The sequence below is a fragment of the Strongyloides ratti genome (assembly GCF_001040885.1).
Source record: "Strongyloides ratti genome assembly S_ratti_ED321, chromosome : 1".
Taxonomy (NCBI): Eukaryota; Metazoa; Nematoda; class Chromadorea; order Rhabditida; family Strongyloididae; genus Strongyloides; species Strongyloides ratti.
In genome coordinates this window covers 1,071,836-1,099,349 of record NC_037307.1, presented here as the reverse complement: position 1 = coordinate 1,099,349, position 27,514 = coordinate 1,071,836, and the positions used below count along the sequence as shown (strand labels likewise).

General features: G+C 20.4%; 7 protein-coding genes across 7 annotated transcripts; 4 read left to right on the top strand and 3 right to left on the bottom strand.

Annotated features, from left to right (window-relative positions):
- Positions 1 to 29: 29 nt before the first annotated feature.
- On the top strand, positions 30 to 1,332 carry SRAE_1000035500 (G protein-coupled receptor, rhodopsin-like family and GPCR, rhodopsin-like, 7TM domain-containing protein; the record flags this gene model as incomplete). Its single annotated transcript, XM_024647179.1, has 4 exons — positions 30 to 493; positions 549 to 817; positions 866 to 1,134; positions 1,198 to 1,332. 4 exons carry the CDS (start codon positions 30 to 32, stop codon positions 1,330 to 1,332), a joined length of 1,137 nt encoding a protein of 378 aa, XP_024501283.1.
- A 259-nt stretch (positions 1,333 to 1,591) lies between these two features.
- SRAE_1000035400 (O-acyltransferase) lies at positions 1,592 to 3,098 on the bottom strand (the record flags this gene model as incomplete). Its single annotated transcript, XM_024647178.1, has 3 exons — positions 1,592 to 2,494; positions 2,549 to 2,930; positions 2,989 to 3,098. The coding sequence occupies 3 exons, from the start codon at positions 3,096 to 3,098 to the stop codon at positions 1,592 to 1,594; spliced, it is 1,395 nt and encodes a 464-aa protein (XP_024501282.1).
- A 4,462-nt stretch (positions 3,099 to 7,560) lies between these two features.
- SRAE_1000035300 (Hypothetical protein) lies at positions 7,561 to 8,093 on the top strand (the record flags this gene model as incomplete). Its single annotated transcript, XM_024647177.1, has 2 exons — positions 7,561 to 7,576; positions 7,654 to 8,093. The coding sequence occupies 2 exons, from the start codon at positions 7,561 to 7,563 to the stop codon at positions 8,091 to 8,093; spliced, it is 456 nt and encodes a 151-aa protein (XP_024501281.1).
- Positions 8,094 to 8,179: 86 nt separating this feature from the next.
- On the bottom strand, positions 8,180 to 9,153 carry SRAE_1000035200 (Hypothetical protein; the record flags this gene model as incomplete). The annotated part of the gene is made up of 2 exons (XM_024647176.1): positions 8,180 to 8,977; positions 9,088 to 9,153. The coding sequence occupies 2 exons, from the start codon at positions 9,151 to 9,153 to the stop codon at positions 8,180 to 8,182; spliced, it is 864 nt and encodes a 287-aa protein (XP_024501280.1).
- A 287-nt stretch (positions 9,154 to 9,440) lies between these two features.
- On the bottom strand, positions 9,441 to 10,464 carry SRAE_1000035100 (Nucleotide-diphospho-sugar transferase family-containing protein; the record flags this gene model as incomplete). Its single annotated transcript, XM_024647175.1, has 2 exons — positions 9,441 to 10,264; positions 10,314 to 10,464. The coding sequence occupies 2 exons, from the start codon at positions 10,462 to 10,464 to the stop codon at positions 9,441 to 9,443; spliced, it is 975 nt and encodes a 324-aa protein (XP_024501279.1).
- A 2,612-nt stretch (positions 10,465 to 13,076) lies between these two features.
- SRAE_1000035000 (Hypothetical protein) lies at positions 13,077 to 13,661 on the top strand (the record flags this gene model as incomplete). Its single annotated transcript, XM_024647173.1, has 2 exons — positions 13,077 to 13,215; positions 13,327 to 13,661. 2 exons carry the CDS (start codon positions 13,077 to 13,079, stop codon positions 13,659 to 13,661), a joined length of 474 nt encoding a protein of 157 aa, XP_024501278.1.
- Positions 13,662 to 13,970: 309 nt separating this feature from the next.
- SRAE_1000034900 (Hypothetical protein) lies at positions 13,971 to 22,805 on the top strand (the record flags this gene model as incomplete). Its single annotated transcript, XM_024647172.1, has 7 exons — positions 13,971 to 14,526; positions 17,709 to 17,857; positions 18,228 to 18,663; positions 18,988 to 19,131; positions 19,193 to 19,345; positions 20,416 to 20,677; positions 21,212 to 22,805. The coding sequence occupies 7 exons, from the start codon at positions 13,971 to 13,973 to the stop codon at positions 22,803 to 22,805; spliced, it is 3,294 nt and encodes a 1,097-aa protein (XP_024501277.1).
- Between the last annotated feature and the right edge of the window lie 4,709 nt (positions 22,806 to 27,514).

Genomic DNA, 27,514 nt, shown 5'->3' with positions numbered 1-27,514 from the left:
AGTCTTTATACTTAGTTTTTTTTCATAACATGGAAATAAAGAATGACGATATAACAAAATTTCCATTGACTACAACAATTGGTACAGAAACATCAATGAATAGTACTACAGAATTTTGTAGTGATCGAAGTATTATATCTCAAAATAATTTAGAAACATTCATACAATCTGCAACAGTTTTTTTATTAATTTTTACATTATTAAGTTCAATCTTTCAAATTTTTATTATTAATGTTGCTTGGAATTTAATTAAAAAAGGGAGTGGAGATAAATGTCTTCATATATTTCTTTTAAGTATGACTATTGCCGATTTTCTCCTTACTGGTATCGCTTATCCTATCGAACTTGGGATACGTGTTTTGGAAATTGAAAATGTCAATAAACATATTATGATAGTTATGCATGGTCTTTGCTGGGTTGGTATGATAATTTCAAGTATTTCATTAGTATTTATGAATCTCGAAAAGTTAGTCTTTTTTAAACTTCCTTTAAGGTATTTTTTTTTTTATTATATTATGGGTAATTTAAATAAAAAATATTTTTTTTAGTTATTCATTATATTTTACACAACAACGAGTAGTTGTAACTACTATTTTATCATGGATTGGAAGTATTCTGTTTGTTGTGTTTGCATGGCTTACAGGGTTATTTAGTTGTGTTAATGATTCATGTACTACATTAGGAATGTTTAGTACAAAAATTCATGTTTATATAGCATTTATAATTATTGTTAGTATTATTCCTACAACAACCAGTTTGTTAGTTGGAATTTATATTATGAAACTTATTAAGAATCATACTAAACAAATTGCTGAAGGTTAATTTTTATTTTTTTATATAATAATTTTCTTCATTTTTTTTTTAGAAGCAACATTATTTAATACAGTTAATAATGAAGGTTCAAATCGTTCAAATTCAATAAATAATTCAAAATGTGAACAAAAAAGCAGTAATCTTGTTGCAATACGTTTAAAAACTTTTTATTATGTATTTATCACAAGTATTTTTACTGCATTAACATTATTACCATACCGTTTAATAAATATTGAAAGAGCAATAAATCCTTCCGCTCATAGAACTTGCTTAACAATACTAATATACTGGATACTTGTTTATATGGTATATTGTAACTCTGTAAGTTTTTTTTTTTAATATAATTTTATATATTAATAATAAAATAATAATTGTATTTTTTAGATTTTTAATCCATTAATTACATTAACTGTATTACCACAATATCGCAGAAAATTCTTAAGATTTCTTTGTTTTTGTCATTACAAAAGTAGAAGTGGAGAAAAATTTCAAATTAGAAGTAGTATTGGAGATATTTAACCAAATTAACTTAAAATGTCATTATATGACAACTTTTTAATTAACATGGTTTAATTAATTTTTTTTTCTCTTAAATAATGTAGATAATTTATTTATCAATACTTTTACAATTAACAAAATCTTTTTTTTTTAAATATTATCAAACAATTATATATATGTAACTATATTTTAAGAAAAAAAAACAAAAAAAAAATTTAAATAAATTTTTTAAATATATACCTTCTTTTTTTTTTAATTATTATTTTAATACATATGTGTATTAATTTATTTGTTGACAATTCCATTGTTTTGGTATCCAATTCCATAATCCTTCTTTTTGTGATGGACATCTTTCTTTGGCATACCATTCCATAGAGTAACAGGCAACAAACATTCCTGTTCCAATTAATAAATTGCAAAACATTGTTATATTCCAAATAGAATCATTTTTTATCAATCTTGATACAAAAAAAAATATTCCACCACAAATAAAGTATAAGAAAAACATTATAGGATAAAAGACTCTTAATGATATACCAAACCAATATTCATGAAAGAATGCTGATAAGAAAAAAACAAGTGTTTGAGAAAATTTTCTCCCATTTTTATCCATTTTAAAATTGTTTTTTAAGAATGTACTTAAATCTTTATAGATATAAGAATACAACCATTCATGTACAACTAAATTCCAATCTCTATAATATTGTGCCATATTTTTTGATTTCCACCAATTATCATAAAATAAACGATCACCAAATTGTAATGCTTCAGCAAACATATTTAACCAACAATGTAAAATACCATAAAATAACATCATTAAGCATATCATACCTGGAATTATTGAGGGAAAGATAGCATAAATTAATGTAACTATATTATTTTCATTATAATTCATTTCAGAAAAATATGGATATACTTGTTGCATAAATATTAAATCAACAATATATATACAAATAAGACATTGAATAAAATAATTTCCAACTTTTTTCCATGATCTTGTTGGATATGATGGATATGAATTTTTATAAATAAATGTTGGTGCAAACATAAAATAATTAAATTGTTTTAATGTAGGCCATCCATCAATTGATGAAATTTTATCTTCATATATTTGTTTTTTTCTTCTTGTTGCAAGTAAAATATTTTCACGAACAAATGAATGAACTTTCATTGCTAATCTTGTCTAAAAAAAATATATATATTAATTTTTTTTTTAAAATTAAATTAAATTAATTACATTTTCACATGTTATAATATATGAACATGCTGGATTTAATTCCATCCATATATTCCATTTAATTGGAAGGTAAAATAAACAAATTAAATATGTTATATATGAAAAAAAAAAGAATTTTTGTGATTGAATAGTACAGTTTTTTGATGGAATTAAAGACCATAATGTCATACCATAATAAATAAAAAACACTGTTGAAAGATGCATAATACTCCATGCTAACATTGTTATTGGAAACCTATTAAAATTCCACCATATTAACCATGTATGATGAAGAGGATTTCCATAATGCCAGGTATCACGAATCCATGTACCTATTGCTAGGAGAATAAAAAGTGAAGAAAAATAATTATATAATATTCTACCAGAAGAATTAAATTCATTACTAGAAAAAATATTTAATTAATTTTTTTTTAAGTTAATAATAAAATTAGGATACTTACGTTAAAATAGAATCTCTTACAACAAAAATTTTTTCTCTAAATTTTGTTTCTTTTGTAGTATTATTACAATTATTATTTCTATCTTTTTCTTTTACCTTCATATTATCCATCTTCTAAAAATTAAAAAATAAATGTTATAAAATATATAAATTATAAGTTGAATAAAAGAATTTAAGAAGAAATAAAAAAAAAAATGTTTGACGTTCCTTGCGATAAGATGCGTCAATGTCCATCAATAAGAATTTATTATTCTTCATATAGTTATAAATTTATAAAATACCAATATGCCCTTCTACCGTTTTTATGTTAAAAATGTAGTATAATTGAAATCACATAAAATGCTCTGTAATCGGGATAGAAAATATTACGTGTCTTTATTATAACATATACTAATTTTCTTCAAATTACCATCGAGGTTTGACCTTTATTTAGGTGATTATATATTAATATCATATTAAATGTATGTCGATTATGGTCATTGATGTATATTTATAAAAGATTTTTCAAAAGATTTTTATATAATTCAATTAATGAATATTTTTCTATATATATATTTTTATTTTTTTTTTATAAAATAATAAAAAATGTTTTTAAAATAGAATACTACATGTAAAAAAATATTTTTTATTTTTACAAGGGTTGTTTTGAAATATAATTTTTTTTTTAATTGAATAAATACATCTTTTTTTTTAACTTAAATTTGATTGATTTAACATTTTAAATAAAAGTACAATAATAGTTTTAAGTATATTAAACTGATATATGTAATGAATTTTTGTTATTCAGAAATTAAATTTTAGATAATTTATAGTTGTCAAATATAATTATTTGAAAAAATGGTTTTCAAGAAAACATGCATAAAATATATATTTATCAAAATTTATAATTGTTATTATTTTTTTTTTATAAATTTTCAAAATTTTAATAAAATGAATAATCTTTGATAAAATATTTTTTTAACAAAAAGAAATTTAAAAAAAAAAACAAAAATTATGTCTCCAAACTAAAAATACTTTTTTTATGGATCTTGTACTTTCTTTTTGAATTGAAAAAAATAATTTCTTTAATACAAGATAACTTTTCATATCTACTTGTATAATTTCCATCTCAATGATAATTTATTCTTTCAACTTCCTTGTTTATTATTCATGAATATTAAAATAAAAAAAAAATCATTTCTTTTCATAATATCGCTTACCAACTTTATAAAAATAATAGAATATGAATGTTTCAAAAAAATTGTTTATCATTTTTCAAAAAGAAAACTTTTATTTTTATTATATGGTAAGTATATGATAACATCAATTCATATTTGGTTTCTACTTTTACTTTTCAATGTATCATCTTTATTTTCATTTAAAAGTTGAATGTTGTTGTTTATTTTTTTTGGTAAGAATTTTATATTAACGATTTAGGGAGATGATGTATTTATCAGATTAATATTGTTAATTTTATTTAGCTGAAATCATTATTTTGACCTTTTTTATTAACTAAATTAAATTTTCTAATATAGTTAAATTTAAGAAAATATATATTATTTTATCATAGTTAATCAATCACTTATAAAAAAACTTCGTATAATTTATAAAGGGCAATTAAATTATACTTTATAAATATTAAAAATTATATGAAAGTGATAAGCAAGAAAAAAAATATATATAGTGGTGATTTAAAAGAAATCTTGATATCTAGTTAAAAATTATACAATAGATATAAGAAAAATACTATAATTATCCCAATCACTTTTTTTCTATCATTTCTAACTATAACTACATCTAAAACATTTAAGCCTATATTTAGTAAAATTGTAATATTGCATAATCAATTATCATATATGAGAAAATTAGCAAAAATTTTTGCAATAAAAATTAATTAACCTATTTTTAAAACTTTAAATATTGCTTTCCCTGTCATTTATTATATAATAAGCATTTATCTTTTAAAATTTAAAATATTATTTAAGTAGAAAAATAAATCTTATTAATTCTTTTTATACATATTATTTTATTGAAAGAGATTACAAAAAAAAAATTAATATATTTCTTTTTAATTCAAACTTAATTTATCAGGAAAAAACGTTTCTTGTTACTTTAATAACTTTCAATAAATTTATTATTAATAAAAAGTATTTTTAAAAATCTTTTCAAAAAGATTTTTTCCCTTATTCAAGTAATATAATAAAAATGTATATTTAAAATAACTGATATATTATAAGTCTCTTTCTTATCTAATATCTTTCAAAAAAGTGATAATTTAAGGATAGCCACCCAAAAACTTTTTTTAATAATAAAGCAATTTAATAATTTTTTTTTTGATATTTATTGAATTCATTATTTAAATCTAATAAATTTTTTTTCTTCAATAATAACTTTTGTAACAATAAAATTATTCTTATTAAATGTTATACTCATACAAATTTTTATATAATTTTTTTTTAAATCTGATTATTAAATATAAAAATCTAATTTTTGACTTTCTAAAAATTTTATCAACTTACTTTATTATTTTTATTATTTTTTGGTAACGTTAACTTTTAATATATATTATTATTTTTTATTAATAAAATATAATGTTAATATGACAAAAAGGGATGAGTTAAGAATACTTGAAAATGGGGTATCAACAGTAAATGCAAAGAAAAGATAAATGTTGGTAAAAAAAAAAACTTACTGCTATATCTTGTTAAATATTTTATCACCCTTCTCTTTATATTAGGAAAGACATCTGATACATCTTTATATATATATATTTAGATATATATATAAACCTTTTGAAGTATAGTTATTTCAAAAATATTCCATTTTCAAAATCATTAATTCTATAATTGCTCTTCTTATTTGCTACTTAGTGGTAGTAAAAAAGTTTCTCTACTGATAAGATATATATAACTATTTGTAAAAAAAAAATTTTTATTATACATAATTTATGTAAATTTTTGAATTATTTTTAAATTAAGATAATGATTTGATAATTTTATGTATTTGTTTATTTTTCAAATAAAAAAAAATCATTTCAAAAATAGCTTATCCATAACAATAAATAATATTTCGTAGTTAATAATATACTAGTTTCTAGTTTCTTTATTTAATATAGTTATAAAATAAATGATATGTTTACAATATCTCATATTTAGTAGATAAGAAAGATTTAGTTAAAAATAATATAATATTCATATTAACTTAATATTTATTTGTAAATTATAGTTTATTTAATTAATTACTAAAAATTTTAGGTATAAATTAATTTGAAATAAATTGATTATATTTTATTAATATAAAATTTTATTATGAAAAAAAAAATTAGTTATTTTTTAAAAATAATTATTATATATATAAAAAAAAGTTTTTAATTGGAAATATTTTTGTATTTTTATGTTATTCTACTATTAAAAATAATGACGTAGTATAATATATTATGATAATAAGATTATTTATTAACAATACTAAATTACTATATAGTCATTTCTTATTTTAAAATTTCTGATTTTATTTCCTGTACCATGGAGAATTTTTTCTTAATCAATGACATACATTAACTTTGATGAGCTATATCTTGTCAAAAAGAGTTAAATAAATCCTTTGAGACTTATAATAGTAAAAAAAAAATGTTTATTTTATTTATTTTTATTTATACATATATGTTCTTTCGTTAATCTTTATTTATTTTAACATCATGTTAGGTGTTTTATGGGATTACTTTTCATATTTAATTAAAAAATTACTTTTTTTTTTTATTGAATATTATGTGTATTTAATAGAAATTAAATTAATATTTAATTACTTAAAATCACAAATTTTAATATAAAAAAAAACGTTGTTGTAAAAATATTGTTCCCAGAATACGTATATATTTATGTTATTTAAATAACTTTGAAAAAAAATTATCTTTCCATCTGTGAATATGTAAAGGGTTAAAACTTTTTTTAATAGCATTATTTTAACTATCTATCTTGTTAAAAAATAATCAAATAATATAATATTTCTTCTTTCAATCCTACATTTATCTTTTTCATATAAACATATATAATATTAATATTATTTTATGAACCTCATGATACTAAATTTTTTTTTAAATCAACGTTCTTGAATATTGAACAAATGTTTATTTATCATACAATATAATATATATATATATATATATATATTTCTTTACATTATAATAAAAATTATATAGTATGAAAATATATATATATATTTTTTTTTTAATAACTGAAACCATCATATTTATTGTAAAGAAAGGCAAACTGATACTTGCATTTATACAAGATTATTTTAGATTAGTCACAAGAGTGAAGATTAAGGTACACTGGAGGGAGTATATTATTAAAAATTCAGAAAATGTATTTTGTTTATTTTTTAAAATATTTATTTTATCATCTTTCATTATAAATAATTTTGTTTGCTTTTATTTTAATCCTTATTTCTGTATGTAAAATCTTTATATATTAATTATTATTTAAGGTATTTTTGAAGAAATTCTTTATTTTTTTGTTGTTTATTAAAAATCAAAAAAAAAAAATTGAAAGAAAGAAAATATAATCTATTATTTTATTTTGTTTTATTATTATCAGCTATGTCTATAGATGGTGGTAAGTATATTTTGTTAAATATTTTTTTTTTATTATTAAATTTTATATTTTGATATTTTTTTATAATACTTTTTTAGATTTGTCTGAATTTCCTCATCATTTAAATAATCAGGAGCCACAATCACCAGTATATTCTCATCCAAAAAATGCATTCCATTTATCTTCACATACCAATTCAGGACATGAAACACAAATATTGTTTCTTATAATTGCTACCGGTACAATAATTGTTCTTTTTATTCTTATAATTATTATTTGTGTTAAAAAAAACAAGTATCTTCAAAGTCATAATGATCAACATAATGTTGATTGTGATAGTCCAAATACATTTACATCAGAAGAAATAAAGGAAGGTTCTTTATCAAGAAATAAAAAAGTGTCGGGTAATGGTAAAAAAAATGGATTCTTTAGGGCAAATGAATTAAAAAATGATCATAATTTTACTGTACCAACGATTGTAATTACGACTGCAAGTTTAAAAAGAAAAAATTACAAAGACGAGGAATTTGATTTTTAATGTTATAATTAATTTAACATTTATATCATATTCATAATTTAAATGTATATAAAAATAGTTTTATAATTAGTTATTATTATTTATTATTATTCTTCTTCTTTTTCACAACTAAATGGATAAAAGAAACTAATTGGTAAATTTAAATTAATACTTGGTAAACTTTCATATTCATAAGATTTTTCTAATTCATTAATATTAGTATTTGTTAATTCTAATCCATAAAGTTTTTGACAATTTTTTTCAAAGTTATTTGGTACTATACTAATAACAAAAATATGTGGAATTGATAGTATATTGCAATTTTTCCATGTTTTTTCATTCTCTTCACATTTAGCTACAACACAACTATTTTTTTTACTACTACCTAAAGTTTTAATAAATTTCTCACATGATGGGGAAGAAAATTTAACAAAACTATAGAAAGATGATGTATAACTGGAAAAGTTAAATAAATGAGGAGAGAAAAATTGAGTATAATCAAAAGTACAATTACTTATTAGATTCTTGGATAAATTTACTAGGTCATTATTTTCATATTGAATTTGAGACATATTAACAATCTTATTATATTCATTTCTTTTACTTTTAACAGAAAGTATCTTGTTATCTTTTATATTTTTATCAAAATTTGACTCTTTTTTAGGAAAAATAGATAATGAAATTCTCCTTGTATATTCAAAAAGTTTATTTATTTTAGGAATTTTCTCATAAAATATAGATGATACATTTGTTGTGACCAATCTTTCATCCCATTTTAATAAGATATTCTTAAAAAATGGTACATAAATATTTATATGGATATTTTTAACCACATTTTTACATCCTTCCTCTTCATTATCATCATCCCATGTTGGATATTCTAATTGACTAATCTTATGATTAATCTAAAATTTTAAATAAATAAAAAAAAATAAAATTTATATCATAATTATTTTTTCCTTATTTATAATTTTTTTTTCTAATATAATTTTATTAAATAAAATAAAAAACTTACATCAAGTTCTTTTAAAAATGAAAGACTAGAAAGGATTTGATTTTCTTGGCACATTTTTTGATTCATAAATGGAATAACATATAAACAAGTAATTGATAAACTATAATATGATGAAACGTTTCTTATATTATGTATAATTTCTTCAATAGGTTGATAAAAATTACAAAATCCATTTTTATCTTGAACAGGAATTAATATACCCCCAACCAACAAAAGATAATTTAAAAAATATAAAATAAGAAACATTTTATGGTATAGGGTTAATAAACCTTGACGTCATATATTCAATGTTACCAAGGTAACAATATACTTTCTTCTTTTTTTTTTATTACTCTATGATATACTTTTAAAATTTATAAAGTAATCATAAGATACAATGAGTAAGGAAAAAATATTTCATTCATAATAAATTCTGTAATTTTGTTTGAATAAAAAATTTCTATCATTGTTTGATAAAATGAGAATTGTTTAAAAGATATTAAATTAAATAAATCATTATTATCATTAAATTCTAAAAGATTTTCAATTTTTTTATCAACTTTATCTTTATCACAAGTCATATTTTCTATTTTTATAAAATAAAAACCTAATTTTTTCATAAAATTTAATTTCCCTCCTAATTCTGTATGACCATCAAATTGAATTAGCATTGGTTTTTTGAAGTTTTCCCTTAACTTTTCATCAAAAAGCCATATCCAGTTTGTAATAAGATTAAATTTTATAAAACCACATTTTGCAATATTTCGATAACATAATAATGTCATATATGCATTATCGGGAGCATAAAATTTTGATAAATCATTTGCAAGAATAGAAAAAAATTTTTTTGATCTTTCTGTTGGATGGGTATAATAATGCCCACCTGCTATTAGATTAAATTTTGATGATGCACTATCAAAAATTATATCATCATTCAATGAAATATTTATATTTAATAATGAATCTCTCCAAAATGTATCTTGTTGTGCCATAAAAAAACTATACCCATGATTTAATAATTCTAATGATAATTTTGCTCGTAATACATATAATGATTGATAATATCCATCACCATAATTAAATGAATGATGAAGACATGATATATTTAAAAGTAAAACATGTATATCAGGATAAATTTTTAATAATTCATCTTTGGTTTCCATATCCAATGCAATTATTAAAATTTGTTTATGAACATCTAAAAAAAAAATATATATTAAAATAAAACAAAAAAATTAAAAACTTGCTTTCTATAAATTTTGTATTACACAGAAAGTTAAAAGTCATATTTAAAGCATATTTATTTAGAATAAACACTAATAGTGGTTTCTTCTGATCTTTTACTAATGGATTATTTTCAAAATTACTACTTTTTATAATATTATCTTTAGTAAACATATTATTAAAATGAAATTCACTTAAACAACCATTAACTATTTTTAAAGCGTTATGACCAATGTAAATTTTTCTTAATATTAATATTAATAAAATAACAAAACAAATGTTTCTAATGTAGTTAATAAATAATTTTAAAATAAAAAAAAATTTTTTTAAAAATTGAAACATTTCTAATTATAGTAAATATATTTATTTAGTATTTTATTATGAATGAAATTTTGATTTTCAACAAGAGTTATATATGAAGAAGAAATTACTTGTGTCAATTAACCATGAGTTCAAGGTTGCTTTTTTTTTATTTACATATTTACATATTAAATATATTTATATATTTTGTTAAAAAAAACTTTTTAAATATAAAGAAAAAAACTAAATAATCATATACTTAAAAATCAAGATAATTAAATAGAATAAGACATCATAAAAAGGAACAGCATATATAATTTTAAGGTTATCCAAAGCTTTATGATTCATATTCTAATTATTTTTCATTTAACAATAAAAAGACAACTTTTATTTTATACGTATCATTGAATATTATTAATTAAACAATTGAAATAATTGATCCATTTACAATTGAAAAAAATACAATTAATCTCATTTTCCTCTTCCTTAATTCCAGTTGTTTGTTATAAGTTTTTTTTTTCACCAGATTCCTAATATATATATATGTGTATATGTATATATATATATCAATCATAATGTTAAATTATTAAAAGATCATTGTGGACAAAGATTTGTTGTGTTAGTGTTTCTATCTATTTACCAGATCTTTTTATTTCATTCATTTTAAATTATTTACAAGTCTGAGTATCAAAAGAAAGAACCCTCTCTTATTATTAAACTGAACATTTCAAAACATTCCTCTTTGAGTATACAAATGCCTCTCTTTAAATGACAACAACAAAATGCCATGGCATCCCTTTATATATATTCTTTTTCTTATTTTCTTATACTTTAACAGAGGTAAGATCACAGTCAATGAGTTTTATACTTGTTACTTTGTTTAAACATTTCATTATGCCTCATTTTGTTACTTCAAAATTCTTATACAACCAATTAATGTCATTTTAACACTATTCTACTCTAAAAGACATATGTTTATATATTTATTATCATTATCACCTTATTACTCATTCTTCTATAAATTAATTCATGTCTAATCAAAGAATAAATAACATTGTTACATTATAACTTTATACAAATTCATTTAATACATTTGTAATATTTATTTATAACTTTATCAAAAAAAAAAAAGTTTTTTTTTTAACAGTTATAAAAATTGGCGGTTATTTTGCTTGTTTAATGATTGATAAAAATCTTATATTTTTCTATAGATTCCTCATTTTTGCCATACTTACCATTACCCTTAATATAACAAAAATTAGGTTTTGGCGTCTTTCTTGATCATTATCTACTTTTTTGTTCCATATATGTTGATATTTTTAATATTTAACATTTAGTCTAACTATGTATTAACTTTTATTAATATTATTTTTACTATGAAAAAATTTTAAAAATTTGTTAGAAAAAAAAAAAATAAATAATTTGAGAAAAATAAGTATTTTATTTGTCAATAATATTTTAAAATTTACTATTTGTTTTATTTAATTAACATTTTTTAAATTATTTTCTTTAAATTAATTTAGTACATTTTTTATTAATTTGGTAAATTTAATTAACTAATCATATCTTATGAAAAATTTCTATGTAACATTATAAAAAAAAAACTACTTTCAAACTTTTATTTTTAAAAAAAAGTATATAATTTTAAATTTTTTTTTTAAATTAAAAAACTTTTAGTTATTGTATTTTTATGCCTTCTTAGGATATAAAAATGGCGCACTTTTTAGGTTTGTGTAAGTTAAAATTTTCAAAAAAACCTGTTTTTAATACTCCTCATTAATAATATATTTATATATTAGTTATAAAAAAAAAATGCCATAAACATCTAGATCAATGTTTTGCCTTTCCATTATAATTAAATTTAGATTCATCATCATAATTCCAATTCAAATAAAAATGTATTTGTTTTTTTTTAAGCAATCTTCTTAAATGAATCATAACTGATTATTGTTTATAATTTGTAGTAATATAACACTAAATATATCTCCACTATAATAGACCCATTAAATAGTTGCAATTTTTTAATTATTACTTATAATAGATACTACTTTAAGAGTAACCTTCATAAGGGATGATTATTTAATACCTCTTCATCCAAAAATTTCCCCACCAAAAGATAATACTGTTTTTGAAAAAATTTTCATAAATTATTAGAAGGAACATTTAACATGAGAGGGAAAATATTTATAAATACTTGAGTTAAAAACTATTCAATTAATAATTGTTTTTTTTTTTACAAGTAACTACTATTGAATATTGTTTAATATATTGTTCATTCTTTTTTTTTTTTGATGATTGATCATAAATTTAGCATGGTTAAGCTATTATTTCATTCATTTTATAACCTTTTTTTTTAAATAAATTTATTATATCATTTCTTTTATATATTAATTTTTAAGAGACTGTTAAAGTAATTTATAACTACTTAATAAGAAAAAAAAAGACATTTTATTACTTTAATATCTTTATCAGAAACTCTTTAAATGATGTTTGAAAAATTAAAAAAAATTTGGTCATCAAGTTCTAATATTAATAGTGTTGGAAAATTAAGTCCAAAACCAATAAGAACTAAATCTACAAGAAATGTATCAAATATTCATTTTCATGAATTAACACGCCCAACATGTAAGTTTTAATATTAATTTTACTCTAAATAAAGTACATCTATAAATTATATAATTAGAAAAAATTTTAATAAACTAATAAAATGTATATGATATATGAATATATTTGTAGGTTGTAACGAGGAAGAATATATTAGATCATCATCAATAATAAATAGACCTCCTAGTGGTTCATCAACTGTAGATGATGTTTCATTAACTAGATATAATGTTTATTGTGCTGAAGAAGTTCATGATTTACCAACACAAGAATATATTGAAGAATCAGAAACACCAAAACCTGAGGAAAGTGTTACCTTGACTCCTGTAAGACGTAATGATACCCCACAGTGTTCTGATATTGGACTACTAAATAACAGTAATTGTATAACCATAGTTCATAAAAATTATCAAAATACCAAGAGTATAGATCATGAGAAAGGTAAATTCTTATTTCTAAAAATTTAAAAAAAAAAAAAGGAGTAATAATTTATTAAAATTCTATTACGAAATTCTACTATTCTTTGTCTTAAAACGCATCTATAATTCCCAATTTTTTTTATCTTGTTATTATCATCTTACACTTTGATAAGTATTATAAGTCTAATTGTTTAAACGATAATTTTCTAGTTTAAAACAACCATCATTTTTTTTTTGATTGTTTTCCTATATATTCTCTATATACTCTGATTTATATTATCTTTTTTTTTGATAACACATATAATTTACTTTTATATTTCAAAATTATCACTGATATTAAATATCAACAGAAGAATAATGGGTAAGGCATACGAAGGTAATGAGGATACCTCTGGTAACACGCTTTCTAATAAAAAAGACAAAAAACGTGCAATGATGGAGTCGCCTTCATATCTCTCATACTCTTCTTCACGTTTTAATTTTAATACTTTTACCTCATATATTACACGTTTTGCTAAACCAAAATCTGTTAATATTAAAAAATCACCAAATAATTCTAATAATTTACATCTATTAATGGTTAAAAATTCTGGAAGAGTTTCTAAAAAAATAGATTCAAGTGGTAATAAATGCAAATTAAAACCATTAAAGTTAGATAATTCTATTGAGGAGAAATCTTCAAGTGATAAAAAGTTATTTGATAAAGATAGTAAGACATTATCAAATAATAATGAAAATAATACATATATATATTATGATGAATCTGATGATATTCAATTTCCTGAAAATCTTCCAAAATTTCAAACATTACCACGGCAAATGAAGATGAAAAATATTCCTATACGAAAGGTTCGTTCTGTCTCAGAACATTCAATTTTTGATGTTGCCAAGAAGGAAGAATCTATAGAAAATGGTAAATATTTTATTTATATAATATAAATATTATATTATGAGTTTAAAATTTTTATAGTATAATTATATTTTTATTTGTAAAAGATCTTATGATATAACTAACTTAATGATTTGCCGCATTGATAAGCTTTTAGGAAAGATAAAACAAAATTTTATATCTTTTTAGTAAACTTTTAAGTGGATGTTTAAATAATTTTAATTAGTTTAATATATTTGAACATGTTCTTTTGTTTTTTTTTTTCTTCTTTTTATATTACTATTCATTATAATTTAATTTAAAGAAAAAAAGAAGTGTTCTTCAGATTTCTATTAATTTGCCGCTCTCTACTTTTATCTATCATTTTTAGTATTATAAAATTAATAATTTATAAGAAAAATTTAAAAATGTTATATTTATATATTTTATTGTCTTTCATGGTATTTTAACAATTTTATATCATTTATTATTTTAATAAAGTAACACAACATATTATTCTTAGGAAATTCATTAGAAATAATATAGTTAAAAATTTTATATAATCATGTAATATATATTTGTTAAATGAAAATTCATTAAACCGTTAATCATTTCATTTATATAAATTTGTTTTCATATTTTAAAATGATTTCAAAAGGAAAAATTAATTTATGAAGATATCATATATAATGAATTCTTTCTATTTCTTTTTTTTTATCTATATATATTAAATTTACCGCTAAAAAATTAATTATTTCACATTAATAACAATATAATTAATTATATATATACATTTTTTTTTAACATTTCTTTGCACAGAATCAATGTAAAAATTTAGATAAAATGTTAAATTTTATAGATTCAAGTTACAATTTTATGAATCTTTTTGTAGATCTTAAATTTAATTACTTATTTTAATTAGATGAATAACTTGTTATTAAAAAGGAAATAATAATAAAACAAATGTTAGTTGTACTTTTGTCTTTTTTAAAATATATCTTTGTTGTTTTACATTACTTCTATTTTCTTAAAAATCAACATGTATATTTAGAGGTCTATTTTTAATATAAGATTTTTTTTTTATTGTCCATATTATGCATATACATATATATTTGTATGTATCATATGTAATGAGCAATTATTCATCAACCATCAAATGATTTTTTTTTTCTAATGAAATAACACAACATTCATTATTCGTTTTGATTAACAGATTTATGTTGAATATAACATATTGCCATCTTCATATTTTTTATTTGACAGTTACAAATATAATGTATATATATATACCATTCATGCTTATATATTCTTTAAATAATAATATACGTCTTTTAACAACTGGTCTATACGGATATTTATAATATATGTACTGTCAATTGCAGATGTTCCTTAAAATAATATCTGATTTCTGTTTGATGGTTTATTAAAAGTAAGAATATTATAACATTTATGAATTAAGCTACTGATCTTATTACAATTATATATATATATATCACTTTTTATTATTATTTATAGAAATTTATTATAAGTTCTCACTTAACTTTTTTTTTTTTAAGTGTCCTTCATTTCGATTTCATTGTATGTATAAATTATAACTATTTTTGACATCCAACAAATTACAACATTATTACTCTTTGAAAGATAGGAATTAGACAATAAAAGGTAAAAACCTATATTAATGAGACATAATTATATCTTAACGATATATATATAGCCTTTTTTTTTAGATCATTCTATCATCTATACATCACTAACAAACTATAAATACACGTGCAATTGTTGTTTTTGTTTACCTAATGTCACAATTCAACCCTTTTCATGGTTATTATTAAAAGGTTAAATTATTAATAACTCATTCTATATTAATCTATTTTATTATAAATAGTCCTCAATTTAATAGTTGAGTATTTTATTTGATTTCTAGAACTTATTTTAAATATATTATAATTTTAGTTACTAAAATTAAAAAAAATAATTTATTTATCTGATTTATTGGTACTTATATATATATATTTATTTTTTTAACCTTCAATTGATAGAAGGTTTAATAGTTCTAGAGATAAAATAAATTAATATTATTAATAATAATAATATTATTATTACTATTATCCATTTAATCATAATAATATCTTAAAATCTTTTATCTTATTTTATAAAAGATGCGTCTTCCGAAACTTTTTAAACGTAATAAAACACCAGAAGGTAAGGGTAATTAATATTCAATATCTTTCTTATCATATTATTCTTATCCTCCTTTTTACCTCTTCTTTTAAAATAATATATCTCAATTTGGTATATTCATTTACATATTGATATAATCTATTAATCATAAAAGTTAAATTTACCTATCTCTAACTTTAAAGATATTTCATTATATATTTTACAAATTTAATGAGAAAATGTTGTAATTATTCTTATCATTAAAATTAATGCTAACTAGACATTTCATAGTTTTAAGTATAATTTTGATTCATTTATTCAAAGACCAATAAATTTATAGTAAAGTAAAAACAATAAAATCACTTTTAAAATCGGCATCTTTTCTTTTATTTGTCAATATTTAATTAATTATTGTTTCACCTGGTAAAAATTAACAATTATTTTAAAAACATTATTAAGTTGTATTTTTAAAAGATAAAACATTAGTATAATATTTTTATATTATATATTGGCTATTTATTATTATACTATATTAATATTATTTTTAAGTTCAAGTGATGCCTTGCGGTAAATTATTAGGTGAGACAGTTATTAAAAATAATTTAATTATAATAATTAATTATATTGTATTTATTTTAAAGTTTTTATTTCTTTAAACTAAAAAAAAAAACAATCTGTTATAGTACTTCTAAGAAAAATATATTAATTTGTTTTGTCCAAAGATGCTAACTTTTTAAGATCAATTGAAGACAAACAGTTTTTAATATATGTAAATAGATCTTTCTTGTTATTGAGCTAATTGTCACATTCTCAACAACATATATATATATAATATTAGAAAAATTTAATTGCCTATACTTTTAAAGTTTTAAATTTCTGTTTTAATAATAATACTTCTTAACTATCCTTATATATGGGAAGATCTATTTCATTACATTTTGTCTTCAAAGTTACTATTTGCATCTTAGGTGTTGTAAGAATATTATTCTTACCAAAAGATTTAAATATATTTTTAAAATTTTGTAAGAAAATTATAAACTTAAAAATTTTAATAAATTTTATTTTAGTACGTTTACGTAAGAAAGATAATCCAGAATCAAGAAGTGTTACTGATGTAAGACAGGTATTGTCTAATTCTGAAGATAAGAAAATGTATAAAAGAAGACAATCTTCAAATTTTTATATTCAAGAAGTTGATTTAAAAAATAATGATATGGTAAGTTTTATTTGTAATTTTTTTATTTCTTCATTTCCTATTTTGTATAATGGTATAAGTTGTCTAAGTATCATTTATTATTATTTCAAATAAGAAAAAGGAAATAATAGATAAAATGTATTTAAAAGTTGTATCATTTTACACCTGCTTATAATATTGATGATGGATTTGTTTAGAAAAAAAAAATTTATCATTCTATCTTTTATATACTCTTTTATGTAAAAAAAAAAAAACCTTATAGTCAAAATTTAAAAACTATACCGCTAAAATTTCCATTCCCTTGATAATCTAATATTTAAATATATATATTCATTCATTTTATCTATCTTTTTATACAAGAAATATTTTATTAATGTGGTCATTATTTCAGTTTACTAAACAACAATCTTCAAATTCACAAAAGAAAAATGAAAATTTTGTTGAAAGAGATAATATGTTAAATGAAGGAGTTGTTGCATATGCATCAAATGCAGTTAATTTTAATCCAAATCCTACAATGACACAATCTTTATTTATTCCTAGAGGTGGATCAAGAATACCATTTCAACATTCATCAGAATCAAGAAGTAATAATGGACAATATATTTATGATGGTGTTACACCAAAAAGAATTGCACCAGAAAGAAGAAATTCTCATTTTTTTAATAGATTTAATAATGATAATGGTGAAGTTTCTGGTGAAGGTTTATATAGAGAAAATGACAATGTATCTCATGTAACAGATGGTTTCATTCAACAATTATCTCACTCACCAAGTACAAAACGGCCTATACATATTTTGCGCCAAAGTGCCTCTACAAATGATGGTATGTTTTATTTAAAAATTAAAAAAAAAAAGTTTTTATGTTGGCAAAGTTGATGTTGTATGATAAGACAAGTTGATTTTAATGGTACATATCTCCTTACAAATTTCCTTCTTCTTCTTTTTTTCTCCACCTATCTGAGACATTTTTCAAATTTGATTACAGTCCTTAAAATTGTGATCATTTTTTTTTTCTATTCTTTTCTCTACTGACAATATAATATTTAGTAGTATTTAATTTTTAATTTTATTAATTATAACTAACTTTTTATTTTATTGGTTATGTTTGACTATTTTTTTAAACATACAAATATTTTTAATTTGGTAGGAAACTATAAATCTAATTCAAATTTGGATGATCTAGTTAAAAAAAATCAAAAATCATTAAAAAGATCATTAGAGGAAAAGTTTCTACTTAGGTATGATAAATTAACTAATAATAATAATACAAATATTTCTATTATTCAAAAAGGTTTGTTATTAATTTATTATTAAATAAATTCTAATTGAATATTATTATATTTTAAAAACAGATAAATTAATATCAAGAAGAAATAGGAAAAAACTTTCAAATAATAATAGTATTAAAAAAAGTCATAAGAAATCACCAAAGGGAAATCCCAAGGAAGAATACTCATTGTCAACAACTACTTCTTCTAGTACTAATTTATTATCATCTAACAGAGGTAATTATATAATCATTGTTTAGCAAACTTCTCACATTTTTTTAATACCGCAATATTAAAATATATATTTATGTGCCTACCAAAACATATTGAAAAATATTTAATGAAATAATATATAACTCTCTTTAAAATGAATTTTGTCTCCTCTCAAAGTCATATCATTATAAAATAAGATATATACTGATAAATGATTATAAATTTAGGCTTAACACATTTTCTATTCACAATGATGGGATATATTATTTGATAGATAGATATAAGGAAGAATGAAGGGCATTGTCGGCAACGATTATAAAATGCCTAATATCATTAATTTATTTATAAAGATTGTCTCATTAATATTACTAATTTCTCAAGATTTTTTAAACTATTACCATTTAAGACTTCTAATCTATCTTCTTAAAATATTCTTTTTTATTTCTAACAATACCTTATTTATATAAATTGAGTGATAATTTATTAAATAAAAGATATTTCTACTAAATAATTCTTCATCTTAAAGATTAGAAGTGTGTGAGGCGAATTTGGGAATTTTGACATATATATATATGTATATATATATATATACCATGAGTAAAGGCAGTAAACAAGAACTTTTCACGTCATTTACTAATACAAAATACCATGTGCTTTTACTTTAATTTTAACTTAATTTAAGACGCATCCTTTTTATCTTTTATATTAAAATATATATAAAACTATTTCATTGTAGAAATAAATAGTTTTCTATTTTATTTTTCAAGTTTTTTTTTTTTTCTATTTTTTTTTTTTCTTAAATTTATCATTATGAAAATATGTGCCTATTTTTCTTAGATAAATTCATTATGAATTGTTTAATGTTAGCAATAATGTTTATAAGAAATTTGAGTATTTATTCCTGTCAAAAAGATTAGTGGAAGCAAGACCAACCAGCCGTTTCATGGGGTAGCTTTTTGTGAAGGAGATAGAAGAAGATGTTTACATAAAACATCTTGGTTTTTATAACTGCTTGTCTCTTATTATTTTCTTTTCTCTAAAGCATTATCTTCATTTTATTCTAATAGTAATAATAAAAATTTTTTTTTTTATAGCTTTTTCAAACCAAGATTCATTTGGTAATTACAGTGGTTTGGAGGAACATCCTTTAAATACATCATCTGGTGTACATTATCGTCCATCATTATCTACTGAATCTAAAAGAAGTCAAAGTTTTGTTCAACTTCCTGGTTATACGAGTCAACCATCAACTACAAGTAATATTGAAAATTGGACAGGTCAATCTTATAGTAACCAATCAGTGATATATACAGAAGGAGCTGTTAAACATCAAGGATCATCATTATCTTCATCTGGGTAAGTATTATTAAGTACCATTATTTTTTTTTATAAAACAATAGATTACTGTATAATCATCTACTTATACCATGTATTAAGTATGTAATCTATTTATAGGACCTTCATAGATAAGTTATTTATGAACACATGTTATATATAGTTCTTTATTATGAATGTATAACTTTTATATACTTTCTAGTTATTATTTCTTAATTATTCTTTTGATTATCTTTTACCCATAATTATTAATAATATGACCTATAGTTTTTTAATTTACTCAATGGCAATGTTATGACATAGCTTGCGTGTTTATTTTATATAATATATATAAATAAAACAAATATATTATAATATATAAATGTGATGGATTAAATTAAGAATGCTAGGACTGTCATATTCAAGAAATAAGTATACTCTTGTGACTTTTTCATTATTTTTATCTTTAAATTATTACTTTATTGATCTTATTATATATATATATAATATATTTTAAATGACTACTATTAAATTTATAATTATTTTCATATTTTTTTTTTATTATTATTATTTCAGATGTGTTTCTAATATCTCATCACCAGCTAATCATCAGGAACATTATAATAACGGACAATCACCATATGGAGAGATGGGACATAGAAATATAAAAAATTTAAATAATGTTGGAGCAGTACCTCCACAACCACAACATTCTATGAGAATTAATATGCCTTCACCTTATGCTGCAACAAATGGTATGACACCAACAAGAAGTTCATCAAATATTGCTAAAAATAATTATCATAATGTAAGAAATTTATCAGATGAAGTATTTATTGATAAACCTCCTAGAAGTACAATTCCAAATGCTATTAGTACTCAAAGAATTGATCAACTTGAAGAATCATTACGGGATATTCAACATCAATTAAATACTTCAACTGCTATACAGATGCAATCTAATGTTCAAACACCATCTAAACCTCATTCAGAGGATACTCAACAAGCTTTACTTGCTATATTAATGGATAAAAAAGCAGAGGCTGATCATTTAAAGGAAAAAATAAAAAAAATGCAAAATAAATTACAGAAACAACAATGTGATTTTGCTGATGAGATGGATAAAATGCGACTAGAAGCAGAAAATATTAGGCATAAATTACGGTTGATGACTGAAAAGTTTAATAAATTAGATCAAGAGTATCGCCTTTATAAGGATGTTACACTTAATGCTGAAAATGATAGTCAAAAAAATCTTGATGCTATGAAAGAAATTAAAGAAAGTTATGAAAGAGAAATAAGTGCTTTAAAACAAAGATTAGCTAATATTCTTTCAACGACAGATGAAAATTCATCTTCTATTAAAGCAGAAAAAAAATGGTTAGAAAATGAGAATATGTCATTGAATGTTAAATTAAATGAGAAAGAAGAAGAAATTACAAAATTAAAAGAGGAACTTCTTACACTTCGTCTTTCAAAATCAATAATTAATGATGAAGAGTATGATGATGAAAATCTTTTGATGTTAGATAAGAGTGAAGATGATTATGTTCCACCACTAGGAATGAATCATAAAAAGAAACTTCTTAAACATAATAAAATTTCTCAACAATTATCTTCATCAACTGATAGACTTTCTTCAAGATACTCATCTTCTAATAGTTCTGGTTTTGGTGGATCTCAGTCACATGAACTTCTTGCTTCTCCAACGATTGAAAGACCTTTCCATCCTGGAATGACAAATTCCCAAAATTCTCAAATTAGTTCAATGTCTAATAATTCAAATGAAACTTCTACCAATAATACAACCTCATCGACAATAATTCAACCAAGAATGCAAAGAATTATTAGAGATAGTAATGAAATTGGAAAGCGTCTACGTATGATTTCAAAATGTCTATCTGAAATATCTACAAACTTTGTTGATGGAAAAGATCCTGAATTTCATAAATTGGCATCACGTTTCAGTGATTCATCAGATTCAGAGGATGACTTTAACAATCTTGATAATACTGTGTCGTTTAATAGTATTCAATTCGAAAATACCGTCCGTAAACATCAAGAAGATATCCAGAGAGCTGAACAATTTCTATCACAAGTTTCAAGTAACATTCTCCATTATACAACTAGAGCTCCTAGTGAAAATAAAGGTGTTTGTACTATTCAATGAAAAAAAAAATACCGCTATTTATTGTTTTTATCCTCCACATTATTTAACACTTAAAGAGAATTGATAATAAATTTTTTTTTTGCATTTAAAATAATAATTTGATAATAATATAAAAAAATAAAATGAGAAAAAAAAAATTTTTTTTTCCACTGCTCTGTTATTGGTGAAAGTTAATATATAACATACAACTAGTATATTAGTTGTGTAAACTATATAGTTAAGATGCCGCTAACAATTTTTTTTTATAAAAAATATATTAAATAAATATTTAATACATAAAAAAAATTAAAGATTTTTTAAATAATCAATTTTACTATGGCTAATAGTATGTAAAATTGGACAAATATATATTGAATTAGATTTTGATTTAATAAGCAAAACTTTTGAATAAATAAATCAATTTTTTTATAATTAGTTTTCTGTTTAAACTGTCTGTAATCCATCTAAATTTTTTATAACAGTTGTTAATAATAAAATATTTCTTGAGCAAACTACTCTTTTCTTTTGAATAGTTGTTTTTCAAGAAATGAAAATTTTATTTCCATACCAAATCATTATTTTCAAGAATCAATTTTTAACAATAAGAGAAGGAAGTTTATGTTGACAAAAAAAAAACAGTTATTATGATTTATAATATGATTAAGTTTTTTTAATAATATTTTTTTACAACTTTTTTGTAAAACTTTAAATTTATATTTTAAATTTATAGTAAAAGCAATACTATAATTTTTAGATTTAATTTTTATAATTTGATATAAATAAGTTTGTGATAAATGATATAAAACAACTATTGCTATTGTTACATTTTATCTACTTCTCAAAATTTTTTAAATAAGTGATATAAGATTAATTAATTTATGTTTCTTTACAACAAATAAGTAGACTTTTTATGTTTAAAAAATTAGATTAACAAATCTTAAAAGTTATAAGATAATTTATAATTGAATATTGCTAAAAAAAATATTATATTAAAAGGATAAAAGATAAAAAAAAACATTGTACATTAAAAAAAAATTGATATATATAAGAACAAAAGTTTCACATAAATTTATCTTTTATTTTACCAACATTTTTTTATTTTCATTATAGAAACAAACAATTTAAATGTGAATCTTTTAATAATTTCAAAAGAAACCACAAAAAAAGGATATGATGAAGATGATTTCATATCATCAATGAGTGAAATTAATGAAACTTTTTTTGCTAAGAGGTAGATTCATTATGTATAAATATTGGACAGCAATGGTGTTTTGAAAAGTTCTAAAGAGCCATCAACAAATGCATTGTAAAGCCAGTTTCAGACAGGATTTCTGAAACATAGTAAAAAGTGTTGAAGAGAAGGGTAGTTTTAGAAACCCTAATCATTTTTTATATATAAAGAGGATACAAAGAATAAATAACAAAATATTTTTGAATGATGATATATAATACTACTATTATAAATTTAAATTATTTGTTTTCTATGTCAATTGTATTTTTCTAAATTTATTTTTATTAATACTTATAAAAAGAATCACTAAAATATTAAAAATTAATTTTTCAAAATTAGTTAATATTTTATAACGAGCATGTGCTTTAAGCGCGTTTTTTTGTTTATGAAACATGCAGCTTTACTCTTGTTTTTAAGATGATGTGAAAAAATTAATTGAAACTTTTAATAATTTTCAAGAGAAAAAATATTTTTTTAAATAATGATTTCATTAATTTGAATTTTTTTTATTATTTTCATGTAATAATATATTTTTATCAGTATTATTTCTTCTTCTCTAGTGTACCTTTTCAGTTATTCTATTCATAAAGTTTTTTTTTCATATTTCAATATTTCTAATACTTTTAATAAATATGTGTTCATATTATTGTTTGATTTATCAATAAGATTCAAAGCATTATTATTAGAAATAAAAAGATTATTTTTAAAAATTATGCTATTTTATACTATTTTTGTAAAATAAAAATTTTGATATAAATATTGCTTTTTTAATTAAATAATAATAAAAAATATATATTAACACAATCCAATACTTAATCTTTTGAGATTACTTGGATTCAATAACGATGAAGTAGTGTTCCAATTTTTTCTGTATCTTTTCTCTCGTTTTTTTTAATACTTCTATAAAAAATTTAATTTTAATTAAGAGTCAATTAATATATTATTACCAGCTCACCATCATTAATTTTATCAATAATCTTTGTAATTTCTGTATTTTTTCATCTTGAAGTTTTAAAACTTTTTCTTCTACACTTTGTTTATTTTTCTATGACTATAAAAATTTTTTGAATTTTTTTATTAATTTTTTTATCTTTTTTCTTTGGAATTATTTTTTTAATAATAATTTTGTTATATTTACGAAACACTTTACATTTTTGTAATTTTTAAAGTATATCTAATATAGTTTAAAAAATATATAAAAAATAATTTTTGATATTATCTTAATTTTTTTAAAATATAATTTCGTTAAATATACAAACCACTTTAAACTTTTGTAATTTTTAAAACATATCTAATGTAGTTTAAAGAATTTAAAAATATTACAATATTTTAAATTTGTCATTTAAAATTTTTTTTCTTTTAACTTTTTCTAAATGTATATTATAAATATTTAATCAGTTATATTTTATGCATTGTTACTTATCTTTTATTTCAAAGCAAAAAAAAACAGTATAAAGAATAATTTATTTTTGTTTATGAATTTATTATATATAATAAAAGTTATTTTAAATAATGATAAAAATTAGCAATATTAACAAATATTTTATCACTCAAATTAATTAATTAATATTATTTTTTTAAAAGGTTACAATAAATCTTCACGTCAATTGTGAAAAAATGAAGGAAAAAATATTATTTTAGTTTGCGACTAAAAATTGAAAGTTCCTACTTTATTTCTTTTTTTGAATAACAGTTAAGGCACTTTAATTATCCAAGGAGAAAAAAAAATTGTATCTTTAAATGTTTACAAAAAAAATTCTTATCAAACATTTTTTTATTAAGTATTATTGTCAAATTTAAAATGCCTTTTTTATTTAACATTTTTTACATACAAATAATTTTAATTTTTTATTCATATTATTCTCACTGAAATCGAAATGTACTTAAATAACTTCTAAATATCATTATACAAATTATTTTTTGTTAAATGAGACAAGATGTAAAATGAATGAAGATTTTTTGAAAATATTTTATTGTGCATTGGTTGTTATTATTTATATATTAACTATTGATGTTGAAATATTAAAAATATGTTATGTTATTTTAAATGGTTGTTATTATTACAATTTTTCATTAATACTACTATTTGTTGATTGTGGAATTTTTACGATTTCAAAATATAATAGTATAATTGCCTTTTTTTAATAAACCACTTGTTAAATAATAAATAATATTTTTATTGTTACTTCTGAAAGACATATTTTTTTAACAACAAATAATTGATAGAGATATCATTAGAAAATTAAAAGACTGTAAAAAAAATAATGTTTGACTGATTATATTCTTGAAATAAGATAATACTTAATTATAATAGTTAATCATTGTTTATATGTAAGAATTAGTATAATCTATCAACAATGCTTCACTTTTTAATGAGATATTTTTATCTTTAAAAATAGTACCTATGGAGTAGTGATAAATTATTGGTTAAAGTCAAAGGTAAAAATAATGTAAATATTTTTATCAATCTATACATACATTAATTACAAAATAATTTTAAGAAAATAAATTAAAGTTTTTAACAAAAAAAATATTGTTTTCAATTCCATTGGAATTTAATAAGTTTATGCTTGTATATAAAAAGTCAGAAAAAAGTACATCAAAAAAATTTTCCTCATTTGATTATAGCTGTTACAAAATTAAATAAAAGTAATCAGCTATCTGTAATAGATTTAAAATTCTTTTTTATTTAGAGTTGACCTTCAAAATATTTTTATAACTTCAGTAATTAATGAGATATAAAAAATGATGACAATTAGTTACGCGCGAAAAAATAACATGTTTCATATCTCAAGAACGATTGAGATTCAGAAAATGTTTTCAACGTAGACTATACTTCAAAAGTAAGTAGAAGTCTAGCGCACCAAGTTTCAAGTTTCTGTGAGCTTTCAAACTTGAGTTATGAGCTCGTGCTCGAAAATATTTTTAAGCTACATTTTTGCTCATATCTCGAGATGTAAGCATCCTATGAAGATGGGACTAGTCTCATTCGCTTTTTCACAAAAAACTGATCTAGAATCGTTAAATTAATTTTAAAAATCTTCAATGGATCATGAAAGGCGATTTTTGTCAAAAAATATTCCCCACTTTCGCCTTCAACTTCAACAACCTATAACTTTCTGGGTTTTGATTTTTACATAGCCTTGATTATATTCAAAATTCATAATTTTTCAAGGGCTATCAGATGAGTATATTACCATACTAAAATTCGAAAAAAAGGTTTTTTCTTTGTGCTACTACTATTAATGATGATAACGAAAATTTAGAATATTCTTGATATTTGATAAATTTCCATAGAAAGTTAAGATATTATCAACCAATCTTATTTTTTAAGTTAACTTTTTATTTGGAGTCGAATGAGACTAATCTTAGTGTCGTATGACAAGTTTTACCTACAATATTGAAAAGTAGGAACAATGAATATTTTAGAAAAATTTCCGCCTTTTGTCATATCTCGCTTCAAAATAAAGATATAAACAAGCAATTTTTTTTAATCAGC